Genomic DNA, 23,653 nt, shown 5'->3' with positions numbered 1-23,653 from the left:
GAAGTGTTAATGTAGAAAGGATGGAGGCCAGCTGCTTTTCATCTCCACAGAGAACAGCGCAGAGGAAATGGGCTCCCATGTGAGATGTCAGCCTGACATTTTGCTGTGTGGCCAGCAAGTAGGGCCCAGGCTGGAGCAGGAGCAGCCAGCAGAAAGTCTAAAACATGGAGGAGACTTTTCAAGATTACTGATACGCATAGTGTAATTCTTGAATTATGATAGCCCCTAAATATAGCATTAAAACATTGTATTTCAGGACAATATTATTGTCTTCCTTATCAAAGTTCTACCTCAGACCCATAATGTATAGATAATGTATATATGCTAAGTGTAGGTGAACAAGTTTCCTCATTTTCAAAGTGTGGAAAATATAGATAATCAGAGGCTGAAAAATCTAGGTATGGGTTTGTGTTCTGTACCTTATCCTCTTTACTACCTTGGCACCATTTTCAATGGAGTATTGAAAATGTATACCTATGTATACCTAGGAGTATACCTATGTTGGTGAAATAGCAATACTCTTGTGTTGTTACTATGGAAAATCATATGCACAAGTGTATGTACTATACAGCATCAATATGTACTAGATTCATAGTAATACACGCATAGTAAAGATTAAATAACAGCAGTAAGATTCTGGTAGAAACATTAGTGCCAGGGATCTTCAGTTTTTAATTTGTGGTATGGAGTCTCTGTTAATATTTTGTGCTTTAGGAAACCAAGGTACAGTGTAATTCCAAATTTGCAGTAAGAATATAAAGTAAATGAAGGCAAGGATTTTCTTGAAAGTAAACATAACTCTTCAGTAATGAGAAAATATACTGAATTTCATTTGACTCTATGAACTTTACTTCTGTTGGCTTCTTCAACTAATTCATATACTATTATTAAAAGATGTTGCTAATGCTGTGTAGAGTTCTGAGAGATTTCATGCAAAAAATGGCCCATGTAGTGAAAAAGAAATATGTACAGCAAGTTTTTGATTCAGTGAGTCCCCTGAATGAGTAGAACAGAACAGAACATTTCAGAAGCTTTGTGGATCTTAGAAGAATATGCACAATCAAAGTCATAATAGGTATAAATTCTGGTGTATTTAAATATTATTTTGACATCTACTGTTCCTTCAGAGCCATGATATTTTCTAAAACCGCAATATTTTAGTTAAGAATTAACTAACAAAAGTGGGAACATATTGCAAAAAAATATTTTTTCTTTCACTGAGGAATTAAAGTAATAAACAAATATTTTCCTTTAGAAGTCAGCTGCTTTAATTTTGACACCAAGAACTGTTTGCCTGTAGCTAACCTGTGAGAGATGAAAATTGGGGTAGATATAGCTCCTGAAACTGAGATAGCCCCAAGAGCTGTAGCATAGGCGTGATTCATAGTTCCTTTTTGCAAGATAGTCCTTGGATTAGCTAGTCTGGAGGCTCTCAGAATACTACTGCACTATTTCTGTCCCAAGTATACATAATTCAGTTGGCATTCTAAAGTTACTTTATAATGCTCCAGCGAAGGGATATAGCCTATTGCTTTATTCCCATAAACTGTTGTGCCAGATAATTTTGCCTTTGAGAATTATGGCCTGAGATATCCAAACAATTAAAAAGTGCCATTATCAACTGGCATTTTTCATCAAATACACAGTTATTTTATGCAAGGATTAAACATAAATGAAAAATACTCAGTGAGGAAAGCCCCAGCTTAGCATTTATTATAGTTCCATGTTAGCGCTCTATTACTAGTATCTTTTGAGATATTAATGCCAGCTTTTCCCTATATAACAAAAATATTAAAAGAAAAATAAGATTTTACAACTCCGAAATTGTCAGTTAATAGCAATGAGAATTACTTTCACTACAGGCTGCAAGATAGGGTTCATATATATGCTCTGGTACCTAGCAAAGCTAAGGTTAGGAAACTCACATACTGACTTAGAGAACATTAGCTTGAATATGGAATGTATGATTAGAAAATATTTTATGAGGCACATCCTGGGGTTGGGTGGAAGCTTGCTCAATTTGATCAGTTACCCTAAAAGGACACTTTAGATTTCTAGTTTAACCCAAAGGCCATGTATACACACACACACACACACACACACACACACACACACAAACAAACCTGTGGGGTTTTGTTCACAAGGCTTAATTTTCCAATGTGCATTATTTATGATAATTCTATTTCCTTCATTCAGACTTTTCATGTTTTCCTCACTTATTAAATTAGATTTTTAAAACTCTTGAACTATTTCAATGACATATAAAAATAAAATGACTATAACTTGTTTTTACAAAGTAAAGTTAACATTAAAAATGTTTTGAAAAGTTTTTGACGATTAACATGACTGTTTCTTACCCCTCAAATATGGTGTTTGTTATAACTTGCACAAAGTTACCATCATGATCTCTTGAATGTGATAGTGACTTTATAAAAGGCAATTTCTTATAATGTAACATAAATTGATTCTTTATATGCTTAAAAATACCTTTTATGTTTTCTCTTGTTAAAGCAAGAAATAAATGTGAGCATAGTATTTAATATTAAAGCAATAAAGTTTTGAAAATAGTATATGAGTAACTACTTTTTAGTCAAAAATGTTTATTGTAAAAAAAAGAGACCTTGAAAGTTACTTTTTTAAAAAGGACATTGATTTCACAAGTATTCTGGTTGAATATAGGCGTGGCTATTAACCGTACCTCACTTTCATACAGAGTTCATTCAGTTGTATAAAAATAAACACAAATTTACATCAGTTCATCAACTACACAAGTCATTAAGACAGGCACTTGGAGGGGCATTGTATTACTGCATCCATCACATGAATTTTTAAAAGTCTAAGTACATTACTGAATGTCTAAGAAATTCTTTTGCATATTTTCATTACTTTGTATTATAAAACATTAATATTCTTTTTTAAAAAGAAAGACATGGGACACGCACCAGGAATGTTTGAAGTTTGTCTTTCACTCCTCTTCCAAGGCACACATGGCAAAAATAAAACAAAACAAGAATACTTTAATACATTCTCTTGTGTTCTGTTCTTTTTCTTGTTTTTGGTTTTTTTTTTTCTCTTAACAATATAGTTTTAAGACATTGTAGGTAATTCAGAAAAGGCTGTCATTCACTGATGACAACCAGGCATCATACATTTAAGGAAGTAAACTTGGAGTACTTTATAAGGCACCTGAGATAGTGTCTGGCAGACTCTCTTCCTCTTGGAAACACTATTACAATTCTATTAAGAAGAAATACTGTTCCTTTGGTTGAAATGGTTTGGCAGCAGTGTAAATCTCTGTATTCTTTCTTAGTAAGAAAAGATGCAATGTGCTTTTCACTTCATCTTTAAAGAGAAAGATTCTTATCTTTTATCCTTTCAATCTAGCTGTCAGTAAATATAATTTTAAACTTCACATAGAAGGAATTCTTTAAGTACATAGATTCTGTTCTGTAGTGTGTGTGTGTCTGTCTGTCTGTCTATCTGTGTGTGTGTGTGTGTGTGTGTGTGTGTGTGTGACTCTTTTGTGGTTTTATACATACTATTTGGTTGGTAAGCACATGAGAAAATGTCTTTGGACTTTCATTTGTCATTTGTCATTGGAGTGAAGAAATGCATTCTGTTTGAGTAAACACTGGTTGCGCCACTCAGTGTGCCACACAGCAGCCAGACTCCTCATGTTTATGCAGAAGCGACATTCTGGAGAAGGTTTTGGAGCAGTTTTTGCACTGGTATTTCTTTACATCAGAGTGGGTCTGCAGATGTGCCCTCAGGTTTGATCTGTCTGCAAAAGCCCTATTGCAGTGAGGGCAAGAGAAAGGCTTTTCCCCTGTTTGAGGTAGGGTAAGGGAAAATAAAAGACAGTCAGCTTTTTATAGGACACAAATCAAGTAATATTAATGAACATCAACAGTAGCTTATCAGAAGAATAAGAATTATCATAGCTTGATCATATCAACCCCCAGTTATGTAATTATATTCCTATTTGGCCTTTTAAAACAAAACTTTAAAATATCAGCCAAACAGCTTCAGTTCTGCCAGACAGACACACAGTCAGTGTTAGGGCTTTTTCTTGCTAAGGGTTTCTGCTTCCACAGGTGCAGCAGTGATGAGTAGCTCCCTCCATTTCCAGTGTGTCTCCTTTCTGTGTGATGACTAAGACTGGATAAATGCCATGACTTCCTGCATATGATTTTATGCTTTGGGCTTTTTTTTAAAAATCAGCAACAAGAAAATGAAACAAACAAGCACACGGCCAGATCCAATTTAGTCCCATTTACTAAACTAGTCAAGAGTTGGCAGAATTCATAGCAAAAAGTATAGCCAAAAAAACTATAGGAACCCCCTCTGCCTGTTTATCAAATCAACATTAGGAGCCAGGCATTTGTATTTACTGACTATCAGTTCTGCAGAACACACACCAAACACCTCAATCTTGCTTTCTAACTGATCTTTGAGACCAAATCTCCTGCATGTGCTTTCCAAAGTCTAAATGCTGTTTACAATCCCTGGAGCAGAGGCTGGAACGGGGCACTTGCTGTTCTAACAAGCTTTAGAGCAGAAAGCAGCTATCAGTGGTTCACCTTATGAAAAGCACCCCCTGTCAGTCCCTTAAGATACCCCACAGACAGCTCCACCACACCACTGTTTGAGCTGAGAGGCATTGTTTTCTACATTTCTCTTACCAGTGTGAGTTCTAATGTGTCCTTGAAGCAGCCAGGGTCTGGAGAAAGCCTTGCCACAGATCTTGCAGACACAAGGCAATGTGTGGGTTCGAATGTGCATCTTCAGGGCACCCAGGCTCACATATTCCTTGTCACAGTATTTGCAGCTGAACGATTTCCTAGACTGGGCATCACAGTGCAGCTGCTTGTGTTTGGCCAGCCCAGAGAAAGTAGAATAGGTCTTATTGCATAAATTGCACTGAAACTTCTCAGCTTCGATGGCATGGGGGTCTGAAAGCTTTGGCTGCAGTCTCTCCTCTTCGTCACTAATGGGACTTTCTGAACCACTGTGATCCTTGGATGAAGTGTCAGAGGAAGGAGGGGGACTTACACGCCCCAAGGATGAGGAGTATCCAGTAAGAGGAGAAAGGCCACTGGGTAGAGGAGAGTGGAATGGAGCTGCCGATGATGTCCATACAGTAATAGGGCTGTATGCTCCCGAGGTGAGGATCTCTGGTTTTGGTATGACAGGCATAGGGTAACTTTCATAGAGATATGGGGAAATAATAACTGGAAAAAAGAAGAGAAAGGAAAGAAAATATTAAGGCAAAATATTTTTTAAAATATATGTACACAGTCTGAGAGAGGCCATAACAGCATGCAGGAGACTCCATAGGAGACTCTCTAGTGAAGACAGCCTTACTCACAAGGACACACATAAAGAGAAAAGCTTCCCTTCACCTGGGCTTACTGTCCTCGTGCAGGCTGACAGTTGCCCTGACTAACCTTCATTCTGGACTAGCCTTGCTGTCCCAATTTAGAACGAAGAACTAGACACTATTTTAAAACTTTTTATAAAGTTGCTTTTCATTTTATGCGTGGGCTATTCTAGCTGTACCGTGCCTGTGGCGGGTAATGGCATGCACGAATCCAGCTGCTTTCCCAAGTGCTTGGCTCCAGGAGATTACTGCTCAGGCGAGGGGAAGGGTGCGATCACGTCTGTGCACTCCTTTTGCGTACACACAGGCTCGGAGAATTATACTGCCCGACCGGAAGGAAGCTTTCCTTGTCAGCAAAGATCTCAAAGGTTTTGAATTAAAACTTAACCTAAGTAATCAAGAGACTGCAAGGACAGTTTTAGCACAGCATTAAAAGGAAAGCGGCCCGGTGTGTTCTCTGAGTCAAGCAATAGAACCGCGGTTTACTCGCGCACAGATTTACAGAGGCGATTTTTACCTGTGTGTGTGTCCAGTTCGCTGTAGTTGGGCTTCTTGGAGGCGTTGAAATGTTTCTTGACCAGGAAGGAGCGCGGCATGGTGGCTGCGGGCGGGCGCGGGCGGATAACGGTCCAGGCGGCGGTCCTATAGCATCGCGGTGGCTCAGGTGCGGCGGGGGACAGGCAGGCGCCTCTGAAGTCACCCGGCTCCCTGCCCGACTGAGCTCCTCTGGGCGGGGAGGCGCCTTCTCCGTTGCTTTTTCTAGAAGTAACCAATCACAGCCAGGAGGTTCAGATTTCAGCTCCTCCTTCTGGAACAGCTGTGAATAGAGGAAGACCCTGTTGTCAGACTAAATTTTTCTGGTTCAAAATGGGCTGTTCATGGCATTTCAGTGGAGGCTCAAAATACATTAAATGTTTTCAAGAAAGGAAATCTCGGTTCTTGAGCACTGGGGAAACGTGTTTCCGCTAGGTGACCTACGGCGACTTGACTTCCAGATGTGGGCAGTGCCTGGCAAGGCGAGGGCGGGAAGGAAGGGCGGCCCTCCGGACTAGGACCGCGCAGCCCCTAGTGGCCAGAGAGTCTATATTTGGAAGTTGCGTCTGGAGGGGGGTTATTGCACACAAGCAGCTGTAGGCTCTGGCTTTTGGGAAAGGAAGGTAAAGGCTCCCTGCAGCTGCCACAGCAGGTCTAGGGCGGCGAGCCAGAAAGTTAACTTGCTGATCGCTGCATTAGACACTTGAAAGTAAAGCCTTGCAGCCTACCCCAGGAACTGGAAGAGTGTAAGGATAAAAGGGAAGGCTGGTGCAGACTCCGACAATAGGCAAACTCTAGAAGAAGTATGAAACGTTCTGATGAAGACATGTGATAAGACTTCCTCCCTTTGTAGCGCATGGCATTTTAGAGAAAGAAAAAAAATTATGAATCTCTGCTGACAATTCTTAAATAGTGTCTGCCGTTACTTAGTGGTGTTTCCTTTAGTCTTCAAAAGCCTCCCCCTTCCTCACGCCACATTCCTGGTTTGCATTAAAAGATGTAAAGGATTCTTTTGCCAAGTTCTTTGACAGTTTAGGTAGTCCAGTAGCCAGCCGGTCACTTCACTTGCATTTGCACATGGGGGTAGGTGTAAAAATACTCCGAAGTGATTCATTTTAAAAGTGCAGTTTTCACTGTGCCCACAGGCAACTCTGTTGTTACTCTGACTCTTCCCAGCCAAATTGCAGAATCCAATTCCCCCTCCTCCCAACGCCAAGACAACTAACTTCTTTTCGTAACAGGTGCTGGAAGAAAACAGCGGAAACAGAATACCACCAGCGATGTTGAGACTTGCAAGAGAAAAGTGCATTGTCAAGCAGCATAACTTCTTAATCTGGGGATGAGAAAATGGGCGTGTGAGCGGGGGAGGGGGAAACCCGCAGACTTCCTGGGTTAATTTCAATGATTCCTCTTTCTCTTTACAATAGTCACTGATTTCAATGTCAAATTCAGAAAGATATTTATATGAATCCTTAAACTAAGGGAACTGAATCTGCAGGTGACAGGAAAACAAGAAAATGTATTAGATTTCTTTCTAAGCTACCATGAGTATGGATCAGAGCTGGATTCTGAGTTGACCTATTTCTAGTGGGTTTGCTCAGACTTAGACACCTGCTCTATAGGGCAAGAAATCTTGCCCCTTCCACCTAATTTCCGGTAAAACATGCCGTTTGTTTTTATCTAGTATTGAAAGGGGGCACAAAGCCACACATTACAACAGGGAATGCCAGGAGATGGTTACGTATTTATTTACTGATAACTATAACACAAAGATAACCTGCTAAAGTAAGTTGTTGCAATTTAAAAAATCATTAACGATTCATTGTGCTTTTAAAGAACCAGTGAATTTGAAACAGGGAAACCAGCCCCTTTGTGTCCAAGGACCCAGGGGTTGTGTTAAATTACAGATTGCAGTCAAGTAACCTGTGTGTTCCAGATTGTGCTAGCCAGTATTGAGCTCAACTGATCTGATTCATGCCTTATGTATGTGAGATGTGTCCCACTGGCCGCAGGAGGAAGTCCACCGGCTGATGACATAAATCATGTTAAACAAAAGCTCTGCTTGGGCACAGCAGAGGACAATTGATATTAAACTGATGTAATGAAAATGCAAGAATGGAAGTTTATCATACCCAAGGCCAGGTGGGAGGACTCTGCTATAACGGTTTCTCCCTGCAGACTTCAATAGATTGGGGTGCTGCCTTTAGTCATTGACTGCAAGATTTTGTTTGTGCAAGGCAGGGATCTGTCCTTAGATAGACCAACATTTTAAATGCTTCATTCTGTATTCATAGAAAAGGAGGGAAATAGACATAGAGACTGGGAGACAGACAGACACACACATACAGTCATATACAGATAGATCGATGGATTGATTGATTGATTGATTGATTGATTGATTGATAGAAGTTAGTGGTGGGTAGCCTTTGCCAAACCAAGAAATTAGTCCTAAGCTGGAGAGAAACTGATGTTCCTTAATTAGGTAGGTTATAGAAATAACTTATAAGAGAGATACTTCTTGTGGAAGAGAACCCCAGCCAAGTCAAACTAGAGATGCCAGGTAAGTTAAATTAAGGAAGGCTAAACCTTAGACTTTAAAATGTAATCTAAGGAAATAAATGGTCACAAATTCCTATGGCCTTTTTTAGTGGGCTTCATAACTTTTCTTCAGGCTTAAACCCACTGGAAGGTAATCTTGACTTGTTTCCCATAAAACTGACTCCTGAATCTCATGGGACCCTGGAAAGTTCATACCATCTCATTTTTCTCATTCTCTCATTTCCTGTACTTTCTAGAGTAGCTGACTAGGATGATTTGAGTCTTTCCCACAAGGCTTCCTGAATTCTTGGGGTATTTTTCCCTCCTGACTCCAGGCAGGCTGGCTTTTTCTTCTTTTCTTTCTCTTTCTTTCTTTCTTTCTTTCTTTCTTTCTTTCTTTCTTTCTTTCTTTCCTTCCTTCCTTCCTTCCTTCCTTCCTTCTTTCTTTCTTCCTTTCTTCCTTTCTTCCTTCCATCCTTTCTTTCCAGAGAAGACATGGTCATGTTCTTTCAGCAGAGAAATGCCTTGGTTGGAATAGTTGGTATTTATACTATACACACGTAGGTCTTCACAGATATAGAAAGATAGTGGATGGAAGCTGTCTGTTGTGTTAAGAAAATGAAGTCAATCTATTTCCAAGTGAAATACTTAGGCCATGAAGAAATAGGATATCCCATATAGTGCTGGGCCCATCCCTAAAATGAACCATAGTTCTTTGGAGGCACAGCACATGGCAGGGTCATTAATACCTGTTGTGAACAGTGTGAAGTGATGAAAAGTCATTGGGTTAGTCAGTAGTATCTGGAGACTACTACAAAATACTATTAATTTTAAAATATGCTGGATAGGAACAAATTTTTATAATATTAAGTGGAGCTTCGTTGACAATGGTGTAATTTCCTTCGTGGGTTTGTGCATGTTTATATATCTATGTGAATTTAGACATATTTTCACTCCTTATTTTTAATTCAACTCAGTCTCTGAAAAAGTAAACTATCCCTTAAAATTATAGAAGTAACATTTCCTTTTAGTATCTGGGCTTCTCTGTATGAAATCATGCTAATTACACATAACTAATTGACTTTACATTTAACTAAATATTCTCTAGCATAAAAGGCAAATTTAGCAGAATCCTATGGCCATGCAGTATTCTGCTTATATACTTCGAATTGTATATTGAAGACTGTCGTTGCAATATGGAAAAAATTACACACACACACACACACACGCGCAAAGAGAGAAAGACAGAAAAAGAGATCATGTTTTTCCCGTCGTTAAAGCTAGGCAGGTGTGTGTGTGTGTGTGTGTGTGTGTGTGTGCGCACGCTTGCACCTATTGAATTTGGAATAAAAACAGTACCAATGAAAACGATGTCGGGATGCCATCCCCTGGTTAGGGATTTTTATCATTTCTTATGTATTCACTAGACAGACTCTTCCTTATCTACTAACTTTGTCTGTCTCTCAGGAGTGAGCAGGAATGCTACTCGTTGAGTAAATATCTGCACATTTGGTCAGCACTATTCAAGATATTTTAAATAGGGAGTCTTCTTTAACCTGAGAAAACATTTTAATAGGGTGCTTTCTGCTACTCATCTGTATTTAACCTTTTTTTCCTCTTGTAGAATTTGAGAGTTTCCTTTCCTGCTGGGTAGAGACGATGTGAATAGTCCTTCACCTCGAGTTCACCTCTTTAGTGCTTGGTTTATACTTCTGCAGAGTAATAATGATGCTATCTATCCAATGAACAAGAAAGACTGGAAAATGTTATACCTGCCTGTATTTTATACACAGGCTCAGAGATACATGGTTGCAAAGAGACACCTACTGGTCAGCTTTGGAAGTGATAGAGTTTTCTTTTCTTTTCTCTAACTTCTTGACAACATCTGCCACCTAGTGGAAAATAGGTTAACATGACTGTACATTAAACATCCTAATTTTTTAATCACTTGAATTTTAAATAAACTTACTTGTTTTAAATTTATTGGTATGTTCTTAACTTTAAAACTTACAATGTGACATTACACCACAAGTTACAGTTACTTTATAAGTGAACATAGTTTTGGCATGATCGGACATTAGAAATATTTTTATTTTTAATTTTGAGTCAACTTCTCACTATATACCTCTGGCTGGCTTTGGATACTATGCACACATCCATACCCAAATCTAGAAGTGGGTGAAGTAATAGACACAGAGTTGTTTTCAACCCTTATGCCTTTTCCAGCTTAGCTCAGCTCCAATACAGTGTTGTAATATGGAGCTGGACAACTCTCAGTTCTATAGGATCATATGATCATGGATAATGCTAATAATAGCCTCTTTTTGAGCAAAGATTTACTTTTTAAAAAACTTTTGTATCTGCATGGAAGTATGTGCTCTTACGTACAGGTGTTGGTGGAGGTCAGAAGAGGGTGACAAGTTCTCTAGAGCTGGAGTTACAGAGATTTGTGAGTCACCCAACATGGATATTGGAGCACAACTTAGGTCTTCTGTAAGAATAATGAGTTCTGTAGGCAACTGATCCTTCTCTGCAGTCCCAGATGGTGAGTGTGAGCTTGCCAAGATACCACACATTTTATATGCATTATTTCAGGGACCATCTCTCAAATTGTTAATCCTATAAAATATTGTCCTTGTTTTTAGAAGAAAAAAAATAAAGTCACAAATTGTCTTCATCAAATCACACTGATATTAAACAATGAGTATACTTTATTCATTCCTTGATATTTTCATAAATATATCTTCATCTTATTCACCCTCCGTTTCTTCTCTCCAAATCTCCTTCTTGACCTCATTTCCTTTTTGGTTTCCAATTTATTTGTTCATGGTTGTTTTTTTTTTTTTCTTTAAATCCATGGAGTTCAATTACTTCTACCCATTTGTGTGGCCATCCACTGAGGAATATGGAGCCAACTGTTTTTTTCTTAAGAAAAGTGGCTTTTGCTGTCCCTAGTAAAGATCATCTCTCCATAAATGCCTTCCATACTAAAATTTTAACTGGCTAGGTCTTGTAGAGGTTTCATGCAGGTAGCCATAGCTACTGTGGGACATGTATGCTACTTTTTGTGTAAAAATTTACTTTTATTTGTTTTTATTTACTAGGAAGTAGTATGGTCTTTTCTACTATCTTCATCTTCTCAGAAATTTATATTTGTATACTTTCAATACACTTTACTAGAGGATTCTATGCCAAATCATATATGTGAGTTAAACAAATGAAGGATCAACATGACAAAGAAAGACTCAGATTTTACCTTGAAAAAACAATGGCTAAAGATAATTTGTTACTACACCTTTGGTTTCTTTACACTTTGTATTTTCTTACACTGAATGGCTTGAAGACATATATAGTTCATGTTGCAGGAAATAGTAAAAGAGAGTGGCATTTTCCCGCATTTCTCCGAGCTACTGTCAGCCCATGAGGTCTTGCCAGCCAGTTTTTATCTTGTGGAGACTCTCTGACTCAGAACTCCAAAATCTGTCTACCCAACTCACTAAGTTCCCACTGGCGGGTCGCTATGATGTGAGCTTTGTGCTTCAAAACCCCCATGGTGTACATCTGGCAAACCCATGCTTTGCCTCCATACCTTTCTCCCTTGAACCCAGCCAAATTGCGGCATGAAGGAAAACACCACACAAATTTAGTTCAGAAACAATAATATTGCTGGGTGCAACAACTAGAATACTGTAATCTTGTAACCCATATTAAATCTGAATCCTCCAGTGGCAAATCCGCCATGGTTTGCCATATAAGCTCAGAGATACTAGGACCTAAATCTTGTCCTCTCTCTATCCCCATCCAAAAAGCCCCTAACTCTCTCCTGCTTCCTCTCTTTCTCCATTCAACCTGAAAGTCCCTCCTACTTGCCCAATGATTGGTTCCTTTATTTATTTGGAGGAAGATTCACAAGAAGTCAACTGAGAATATGATTCATTCCTCGTTCCAGATAACCCCTTCTGGAAAACTAATATCAAAATAAACACATCACCAGAGCCATCCACAACAGGTTCATATGAAGCTCTTGAAGCAGGATCAGAAAGATGGATCACTGTGTAAAGGTTCTTGCTATCAAAGCAAAGCTGAGTTCAGTCTCAGAAATTCATGTAGTAGAAGGAGAAAACTGACTTGTACAAATTGTTCTGATTTCCATACATGCACCATGGCATGGAATATCCTTGTAGGTTCCGATGCTAAGGTCCTGTTCCCCAACTGGTTCTTGATCTGTCAGTAAAGAAGCCATGGGCCAATGAATAGGTAGAAGGGATAGGTGGGACTTCTGGGTCCCTAGAGGCAAGTGGAGATGAAGGAGTTTGATGTCCTTTGGAGAGAGAAAAGCCAATGAGCCATGTGAGATCTTGGGAGGAGCAGAGGCCTGAGGCTGCTCCTACAAGCTGGTACTTGGGGATGTTTAGCTGGGACTAAATGTAAATGAGCAACTAAAGTTGAGGGCAGGTTGGAAGGTGTGGAACTAAGAATATTGATAAAGGTATGCTTTTCATGGTGAGCTATAGTAGTGCCCAGCAGTTGTGTCAAAGGGAAAGTTAAAATTGAGCGTGTGTGTGTGTGTGTGTGTGTGTGTGTGTGTGTGTGATTTATCTGTGGATTCAAGAGAAGCTGGGTGGGGGCTGGTAGCACGGCCTGTTCCAGGAGCTTTGGAGCTTAGGTGGGGTAGGAAAAGCTACATGCAATACATCCTCATGCAGTAAATAGCGATAGATAGATAGATAGATAGATAGATAGATAGATAGATAGATGATAGATAGATAGATAGATAGATAGATAGATAGATAGATAGATAGATAGATAGACAGAGGGACATAGAGATAGACAGAAATATTTTAAAATAAAAGAAAAAGGCTCTTGGTGCAAACCAATCTTTGTTCATCAGCTTTGATAAAGAACCTATCTTCCATGTTTCTTCCAGTTCTTGATCAGAGAACTTGAGGAGATCATGCTGATCTCTTTTGGTGGTAACATTAACATTTCTTTTTCCAGGTCCAGCGTTCTAGTAACCACTGTGACTGCTAGGCATGCTATGTAAGTTATAATAACCATCACAGAAGATTCATGGTGCCTTTGGAGGGAGCACCTACTTTGTTTGCTTCCTTTTTCATTGCAGATCCATCTTGCATGGCCTGCTCATTTTTTCTACTCTCAAGGAGCTCAGCTCCTGGGGCTCCCCAAGTGTTCCCTGTCATTGATTACTGGAGCTACAGGCTACGGCTGGCATCTAATACGATTTTCTATATCAAATCAACAGGATGACACACTAGAGGCAATTTTACATGTGAATGTGTTCATTCATTTTAGCACACAACTATAGTTCTAGAATTCAGGATGTCAAGGCACAAGAATCATGAGTTTGAGGCTAGCTGGGACTGGACAGTGAAAATCTGTCTCAAAAAGGAAAACAGATACATCACCACCACCACCAAAACCCCACAAGGAATTTAAAATTTTAGTTACCCATATATGCAGAAATATGCCAAAATTTTTATCTTTTTCTCTCCCTCATAGTTTTATTTGACATTTTAGTTTCATTTCTTCATATTTATTTTTATGTGTTGTTGGGGATTTCTAAATGTAAATCAGCCTTGTAAATTTCAGCAAACAACCTTAGGCAATCAAAGGGTAGGAAGGAAAATTCATCCTTACTTGTTTGCTTATGTTAAATTTGCTCATATATTCAGTTTCCAGAGTTAGTAACTGATTTGAAACCTTTTATTAGTTTAAAACAAAAATACAGTCCTTCATATTCATCTTGCCATGCTTAGAAGTGTAATTATACATTCAATGTCTTGTGTATCTGCCATCATTGGGCCAATCTCATTTCTACTGTGAGTTTTTCCATAACCTTGTTCTATTTTTATTTTCCAGGAATTTTTTCTTACTTGTTAATTTCCTTAGAATCAGGACTGAGTTATCTGAAGTGATTATCTTTATGAAAGTACATAAAGATGTATAGCCCTTGGAAAGGCAATGTGTGCCCCACTACTGCCTACTGGAATGTTCTCTGTGTTTAGCAGAATGCAGTGAACTGATTGAGTTGTTCAGGTGCTAGAATTGTCATGGCGTTTTCCTACTATTTGATGAAAAGGAATGCTGAAATCTTCAGTAATAATTGTCTCTTGGATTTTCCATAGTTAATACTATCATTTTTTATTTTAAAACTGAATAACTAGGTGTATTCACACTTATGGTGGTTACATGAGCATTATGAGTGACTTTGTTACCATTTCAAAGTCCTTTATCAATTCATTTTCCCACTGTGACTCACCTAGGTAATATTAGTTAGAGGAATGGAATTCAGTGGCAAGCAACTGAATCAGAGATAGCCTCTGCTTCAATGATTAGAGGAACCACATGAAGACCAAGCTGCACATCTGCTACAAATATATAAGAGGTCTAGGTCCAGCCCCTTTGTGCTCTTTGGTTGATGTTTCAACCTTTTGAGTTCCCATGGGCCAAGGTGAGTTGATTCTAGGTCTTCTTGTGGTGACCTTGACCCCTCAAGCCCACTCAATTCTATCAACTACTTTTCCACAAGACTTCCGGAGTGCCACCTGGTGTGTGGCTGTGGGTCTCTGCATCTGTTTTCTTCAGCTGCTGGATAACACCTCTCAGGAGACAGTTATGCTAGGCTTCTGCCTGAAAGCCTAGCAAAATATCATTAATAGTTATCTTACATAGGGTGTGTTTCAAGTTGCACCAATCATTGGATGGCCATTCCCTAAATTTCTGTTTCCTTTTTATCCCTGCACATCTTGTAGGCAGGACAAATTCTGAGTTGAAGCTTTTGTGGGTGCGTTGATGTTCACCCCTCCAATGGGAGTCCCACCTGGCTATAGGAGATAGTTTGTTCATTCTTCACCTCCCCTGCTGGTAGGAGCTTCAGCTAGGATCACTCTCCAGAACCCGTCCTCTCCAGCTAATTTCCAGAGATACCCTCCATCTATTGTGATGATTCTCACTCCAAGTTCTCTCCCAGAATAATTCCCCCTACACATGATCCCCATCCTCATTCGCCTCTTCAGAAGATGTTGTCCACTCTCTCCCTTGGTATTTAACATAGAACTTGAAGTTCTAGCTAGAGCAACAATACCAGTAAAAAGAGATCAAAAGTATACAACTTGGAAAGGAAAAAAAATCAAAGTATCACTATTTATAGATGATATGATAGTATACATAAGTGACCACCAAAATTCTACCCAAGAACACCTACCGCTGATTAAACACCTTCAGCAAAGTGGCTGGATACAAAGGCAGCTGAAAAATCAGTAGCCATCCTTTATACAAATGATAAATGGTGTTGTGGATGGGGCTGGTGCTGTTTGTGTATTGTTGCTAATTCCGCTTTCCCGGGAGGGGTTGTGGACAAGGAATGAGTCACATACTCAGGTGAGTTTTTGTGAACCAGTCCCCAATGAATAAAGAAGCCAATCACTGAGCGAGTAGGTGGGACTTCTGGGTTGGATGGAGGAAGAGAGGAAGAAGGAGAAAGTTAGGTCCTTTTGGATGGGGATAGTGTGAGGACAAGATACTTAAGTTAATATAAGTGTCTCCTGGTGTCAATACCAGATCTGTCAGGATTCACCACTGGAGGATTTAGAATTAATAAGGCTTACAAGATTAGGATTTTAGTTGTTGTGCCCAGCAATTGAGTTACTGTTGTTTCTGGACTAAGTTTGTATGGTATTTTCCTTCACACAGTGGATCATCTGAGTTCAAGAGAGAAAGGTATGGTAGCAAAGTGTGAGTTGACCTGATGTGCACCACAAAGGCTCTGGGGGATTTGAAGCATGAGGGTGGCATGGTAACAACCTGACAGTGGGAACCTAGCAAGCTGAGTGGAGAAATTGTGGAGTTTAGTTACCAACTAAAATGGGTAAAGAGATAAACAGAATTCTCAACAGGAGAATCTCTAAATGGCCCAGAAGCACTTCAAGAAAAGTTCAACTTCCTTAGTCATCAGGAAAATGCAAATCAAAGTGACTATGAGATTCCATCTTACAGACAAAGATCAAAAACTCAAGTGATAGCACTTGTTGGCAAGATGTGGAGGAAGGGAAACACATTTCCATTGCTTGTGGGAGTGCAAATTGGTGCAACCATTTGTAAACCAACTTGGTAGTTTCTCAGAAAATTGGTAATAGTTTTACCACGACAAGTCCCTTCCGGTCCACTCGAGCACCGGGGGTGCCTTGCCAGAGGAGTCTCCAGACACCCGCAAGGACCCGCACAGGATTCCCCACCGAACCCTAAGACCTCTGGTGAGTGGAACACAGCGTCTGCTCCAATTCAATCGCGTGGAACCTGAGACTGCATTAACTAGGGAAGCAGGCAACCCAGCCTGAGCTGGGGCACAGGTCCCTTCCGGTCCACTCGAGCACCACGGTGCCTTGCCAGTGGAGTCTCCGGACACCCGCAAGGACCCACACAGGATTCCCCACGGAATCCTAAGACTTCTGGTGAGTGGAACACAACTTCTGCCAGGAGGCAGGTTCGAACACCAGATATCTGGGCACCTTCTCTGCAACAGGAGAGCTTGGCTGCAGAGAGTACTCTGACCACTGAAACAAAGGAGAGAGCCAGCCTCCCAGGTCTGCTGATAGAGGCTAACAGAGTCACCTGAGGAACAAGCTCTAACCAGAGACAACTATAACAGCTAGCTTCAGAGATTACCAGATGGCAAAAGGCAAACGTAAGAATCCTACTAACAGAAATCAAGACCACTCACCATCATCAGAACGCAGCACTCCCACACGACCTAGTCCTGGGCAACCCAACACAACCAAAAATCTAGACCCAGATTTAAAAGCATATCTCATGATGATGGTAGAGGATATCAAGAAGGACTTTCATAACTCACTTAAAGAAATTCAGGAGAGCACTGCTAAAGAGTTACAGGTCCTTAAAGAAAAACAGGAAAACACAACCAAACAGGTAGAAGTACTTACAGAAAAACAGGAAAACACATCCAAACAGGTGATGGAAATGAACAACACCATACTAGACCTAAAAAGGGAAGTAGACACAATAAAGAAAACCCAAAGTGAGGCAACGCTGGAGATAGAAACCCTAGGAAAGAAATCTGGAACCATAGATGTGAGCATAAGCAACAGAATACAAGAGATGGAAGAGAGAATCTCAGGTGCAGAAGATTCCATAGAGAACATTGGCACACCAATCAAAGAAAATACAAAATGCAAAAGGATCCTAACTCAAAACATCCAGGAAATACAGGACACAATGAGAAGACCAAACCTACGGATAATAGGAGTTGATGAGAATGAAGATTTTCAACTTAAAGGGCCAGCAAATATCTTCAACAAAATAATAGAAGAAAACTTCCCAATCCTAAAGAAAGAGATGCAAATGATCATACAAGAAGTCTACAGAACTCCAAATAGACTGGATCAGAAAAGAAATTCCTCCCAACACATAATAATCAGAACAACAAATGCACTAAATAAAGATAGAATATTAAAAGCAGTAAGGGAGAAAAGTCAAGTAACATATAAAGGCAGGCCTATCAAAATTGCACCAGATTTTTCACCAGAGACTATGAAAGCCAGAAGGACCTGGACAGATGTTATACAGACACTAAGAGAACACAAATGCCAGCCCAGGCTACTATACCCAGCCAAACTCTCAATTACCATAGATGGAGAAACCAAAGTATTCCACGACAAAACCAAATTCACACATTATCTCTCCACGAATCCAGCTCTTCAAAGGATAACAGACAACAAACAATACAAGGACGGAAATCACACGCTAGAATAAGCAAGAAAGTAATCCCTCTACGAACCTAAAAGAAGACTGCCACAAGAACAGAATGCCAACTCTAACAACAAAAATAAAAGGAAGCAAAAATTACTTTTCCTTAATATCAATGGACTCAATTCCCCAATAAAAAGACATAGACTAACAGACTGGCTACACAAACAGGACCCAACATTCTGCTGCTTACAGGAAACCCATCTCAGGGAAAAAGACAGACACTACCTCAGAGTGAAAGGCTGGAAAACAATTTTCCAAGCAAATGGTCTGAAGAAACAAGCTGGAGTAGACATTCTGATATCGAATAAAATCGACTTCCAACCCAAAGTTATCAAAAAAGACAAGGAGGGACACTTCATACTCATCAAAGGTAAAATCCTCCAAGAGGAACTCTCAATTCTGAATATCTATGCCCCAAATGCAAGGGCAGCCAAATTCATTAAAGACACTTTAGTAAAGCTCAAAGCACACATTGCACCTCACACAATAATAGTGGGAGACTTCAACACACCACTTTCATCAATGGACAGATCGTGGAAACAGAAACTAAATAGGGACACAGTGAAACTAACAGAAGTTATGAAACAAATGGACTTAACAGATATCTACAGAACATTTTATCCTAAAACAAAAGCATATACCTCCTTCTCAGCACCTCACGGGATCTTCTCCAAAATTGACCATATAATTGCTCACAAAACAGGCCTCAACAGATACAAAAATATTGAAATTGTCCCATGCATCCTATCAGACCACCATGGACTAAGGCTGATCTTCAATAACAACATAAATAATGGAAAGCCAACATTCACGTGGAAACTGAATAACACTCTTCTCAATGATACCTTGGTCAAGGATGGAATAAAGAAAGAAATTAAAGACTTTTTACAGTTTAATGAAAATGAAGCCACAACTTACCCAAACCTATGTGACAAAATGAAAGCATTTCTAAGAGGGAAACTCATAGCTCTGAGTGCCTCCAAAAAGAAACTAGAGAGAGCACACACTAGCAGCTTGACAACACATCTAAAAGCTCTAGAAAAAAAGGAAGAAAATTCACCCAAGAGGAGTAGACGGCAGGAAATAATCAAACTCAGGGGTGAAATCAACCAAGTGGAAACAAGAAGAACTATTCAAAGAATTAACCAAAGGAGGAGTTGGTTCTTTGAGAAAATCAACAAGATAGATAAACCCTTAGCTAGACTCACTAGAGGGCACAGGGACAACATCCTAATTATCAATATCTGAAATGAAAAGAGAGACATAACAACAGATCCTGAAGAAATCCAAAACACCATCAGATCCTTCTACAAAAGGTTATACTCAACAAAACTTGAAAACCTGGATGAAATGGACAAATTTCTGGACAGATACCAGGTACCAAAGTTAAATCAGGATCAAGTTAACGAGCTAAACAGTCCCATATCCCCTAAAGAAATAGAAGCAGTCATTAATAGTCTCCTAGCCAAAAAGAGCCCAGGACCAGATGGGTTTAGTGCAGAGTTCTACCAGACCTCCAAAGAAGATCTAATTCCGGTGCTGCACAAACTATTCCACAAAATAGAAGTAGAAGGAACTCTACCCAACTCATTCTATGAAGCCACAATTACTCTGATACCTAAAGCACAGAAAGATCCAACAAAAATAGAGAACTTCAGACCAATTTCCCTTATGAATATTGATGCAAAAATACACAATAAAATTCTCACTAACCAAATCCAAGAACACATTAAAGCAATCATCCATCCTGACCAAGTAGGTTTTATTCCAGGCATGCAGGGATGGTTTAATATATGGAAATCCATCAACATAATCCATTATATAAACAAACTCAAAGACAAAAAACACATGATCATCTCGTTAGATGCGGAAAAAGCATTCGACAAGATCCAACACCCATTCATGATAAAAGTCTTGGAATGATCAGGAATCCAAGGCCCATACCTAAACATGATAAAAGCAATCTACAGAAAACCAGTAGCCAACATTAAAATAAATGGTGAGAAGCTTGAAGCAATCCAACTAAAATCAGGGACTAGACAAGGCTGTCCACTCTCCCCAAACCTATTCAACATTGTACAAGAAGTCCTAGCCAGAGCAATTCGACAAGAAAATGATATCAAGGGGATACAAATTGGAAGAGATGAAGTCAAAATATCACAAGAACAGCAGCAGCAGTGGAGTACAGGCGGCTGGAGTCTAGAAGACAAAGTGTGTGCTACAAAGGGCATGGCTGGAGAAGTGACCCAAGCCCTTGGAGGAGCCCAGAAGATTGTGAGTTGGATCCCAGACATTGGACGGTTGGAGATTGATTTTTGCTTTTGATTGTGACTGTGCCCTGATATTTTCCCTCTTGAAGGAAAAAACTAATTTAGTGGACCCCACAGTTAAAAGACTTTTAATTGTAAAAAAGACTTTGGATTTTAAAAGAGAGGATATTTTAAAGAGATTGAAATTTTAAAAATATGTAAAGACTGTGGGAAGTTTAAAGTTATTTAGATCTTGGGGATGAATAAGAATGTAAGGGTCGAGGCTTACTAGTGATGTGCTTGTGTGTCAAGTTGACAAGGGGTCAATTGTACTGGCTAGTTTTGTGTCAACTTGACACAGCTGGAGTTATCACAGAGAAAGGAGCTTCAGTTGAGGAAATGCCTCCATGAGATACAACTGTAAGGCATTTTCTCAATTAGTGATCAAGGGAGAATGGCCCCTTGTGGGTGGGACCATCTCTGGGCTGGCAGCCTTGGTTCTATAAGAGAGCAGGCTGAGCAAGCCAGGGGAGGCAAGCCAGTAAAGAACATCCCTCCATGGCCTCTGCATCAGCTCCTGCTTTCTGACCTGTTTGAGTTCCAGTCCTGACTTCCTTTGGTGATGAACAGCAGCATGGAAGTGTAAGCCGAATAAACCCTTTCCTCCCCAACTTGCTTCTTGGTCATGATGTTTGTGCAGGAATAGAAACCCTGACTAAGATACTACCCTACAGCAAAGTTAAATTAAGATCAGGTAAACTACCTAAAGAGTCCTATAACCCCTAAGGAAATGTAAGCAGTCATAAAAGTCTCCCAACCAAATACAGCCCATGGCCAGATGGTTTTAGTATAGAATTCTACCAGACATTCAAATAAGAGATTATAGCAATACTCTTCAAACTATTCCACAAAATGTAAACTGAAGGAACATTGCTAAACTCATTCAATGAGGTCACCATCACCCTGATACCTAAATCACACAAAGAATCAACAATTGCAGACCCAGAAATAAACACACATACTCATGGACACTTTATTTTTTTACAAAAAGCCAAAACCATACAATGTAAAAATAGATGGCATCTTCAACAAATGGTGCTGGACTAACTGGATATCTGCATATAGAAGAATTCAAGTATATCCATATTTATCACCCAGCACAAAATCATGTCCATATTGGTCAAAGACATAAAAATAAAACCAGGTACACAAAATCTAATAGAACAGAAAGTGAGAAATAGCCTTGAACTCATTGGCACAGGAGGCAACTTCCTGAACAGAACACCAATGACTCAGGCTTTAAGATCAACAATTACTAAGTGGGACCTCATAAAACTGAAAAGCTTCTGTAAGTCAAAGGACACCATCAATAGAACAAAAGGACAGATTGGGAAAAGCTCTTCACCAACACTAATCTGACAGAGGGTTGAGATCCAAAATGTATTAGGAACATAAGAAGTTAGATATCAAGAAACCAAATAACTCAATTTAAAAATGGGGAAAAGAGCTAAACAGATAATTTCAACACCGGAATCTCTAATAGACAAGAAACAGTTAAATGTTCAATGTCCTTAGTCATCTGGGAAATGCAAACCAAAATAACTCTGAGATTCCACCCATCAAAATGGCTAAGATCGACGCGGGACCTGAGACTGCTTTGGTTGGGGAGGCAGAAATCTACCCTCAGTAGGGCCACAAGCCTCTCCGGTCAGAAAAGCGCCGGGGTAGCTAGGGCGCAGGGTCGGCTGACACTCGCCAGCTACCCACAACACCCGCCACAGGATCTTAAGACTTCTGGTGAGTGGAACACAGCTTCTGCTCCAATCCAATTGCGCGCGGGACCTGAGACAGCATTAGTTAGGGAAGCAGAAAACTCGGCCTGAGTACGACCACAGGCCTCTTCCAGCCGGACCAGCACCGGAGTAGCTAGAGCGCAGGGTCGGCTGACACTCACCAGCTACCCAGGACCCCCGCCACAGGATTTTGAGACTGCTGGTGAGTGGAACACAGCTTCTGCTCCAATCTTTAAACAGTGACAACGACAACAACTAACCCCAGAGATTACCAGATGGCGAAAGGTAAACATAATAATCTTACTAACAGAAACCAAGACCACTCACCATCATCAGAACCCAGCATTCCCACTTCGCCCAGTCCAGGGCACACCAACACACCGGAAAAGCTAGACACGGATCTAAAAGCATATCTCATGATGATGGTAGAGGACTTCAAGAAGGACTTTAATAACACACTTAAAGAAATACAAAGGAACACTGGTAAACAGGTAAAAGACAGTAAAGAGGAAGCACAAAAATCCCTTAAAGAATTGCAGGAGAACACTGCTAAAGAGTTACAAATCCTTAAAGAAAAACAGGATAACATAATCAAACAGGTAGAAGTACTTACAGAAAAACAGGAAAACACATCCAAACAGATGATGGAATTGAACAAAACCATACTAGACCTAAAAAGGGAAGTAGACACAATAAAGAAAACCCAAAATGAGGCAACACTGGAGATAGAAACCCTAGGAAAGAAATCTGGAACCATAGATACGAGCATCAACAACAGAATACAAGAGATGGAAGAGAGAATCTCAGGTGCAGAAGATTACATAGAGAACATCGGCACAACAATCAAAGAAAATACAAAATCCAAAAAGATCCTAACTCAAAACATCCAAAAAATACAGGACACAATGAGAAGACCAAACCTACCGATAATAGGAGTGGATGAGAATGTAGATTTTCAACTCAAAGGACCAGCAAACATCTTCAACAAAATTATAGAAGAAAACTTCCCAAATCTAAAGAAAGAGATGCCCATGAACATAAAAGAAGCCTACAGAACTCCACACAGACTGGACCAGAAAAGAAATACCTCCCGACACATAATAATCAGAACAACAAATGCTCTAAATAAAGACAGAATACTAAAAGCAGTAAGAGAAAAAGGCCAAGTAACATACAAAGGCAAGCCTATCAGAATTACACCAGATTTTTCACCAGAGACTATGAAAGCCAGAAGATCCTGGACGGATGTTATACAGACACTAAAAGAACACAAATTCCAGCCCAGGCTACTATACCCAGCCAAACTCTCAATTAACATAGATGGAGAAACCAAAGTATTCCACGACAAAACCAAATTCACACATTATCTCTCC

General features: G+C 39.8%; 1 protein-coding gene across 1 annotated transcript; it reads right to left on the bottom strand.

Moving 5' to 3' along the window:
- Positions 1–196: 196 nt before the first annotated feature.
- Snai2 (snail family transcriptional repressor 2) lies at positions 197–6,123 on the bottom strand. Its single transcript, XM_021185156.2, has 3 exons — positions 5,898–6,123; positions 4,683–5,231; positions 197–3,826 (listed from the first exon to the last, which is right to left on the bottom strand). The coding sequence occupies exons 1-3, from the start codon at positions 5,974–5,976 to the stop codon at positions 3,645–3,647; spliced, it is 810 nt and encodes a 269-aa protein (XP_021040815.1). The 5' UTR covers positions 5,977–6,123; the 3' UTR covers positions 197–3,644.
- Between the last annotated feature and the right edge of the window lie 17,530 nt (positions 6,124–23,653).

Source organism: Mus caroli, unplaced genomic scaffold, assembly GCF_978045245.1.
Source record: "Mus caroli unplaced genomic scaffold, Mus_caroli_1 scaffold_17, whole genome shotgun sequence".
NCBI classification, from domain to species: domain Eukaryota; kingdom Metazoa; phylum Chordata; class Mammalia; order Rodentia; family Muridae; genus Mus; species Mus caroli.
The sequence above is the reverse complement of the archived record's forward strand: the minus strand, read 5'-3'. Positions and strand labels throughout refer to the sequence as shown.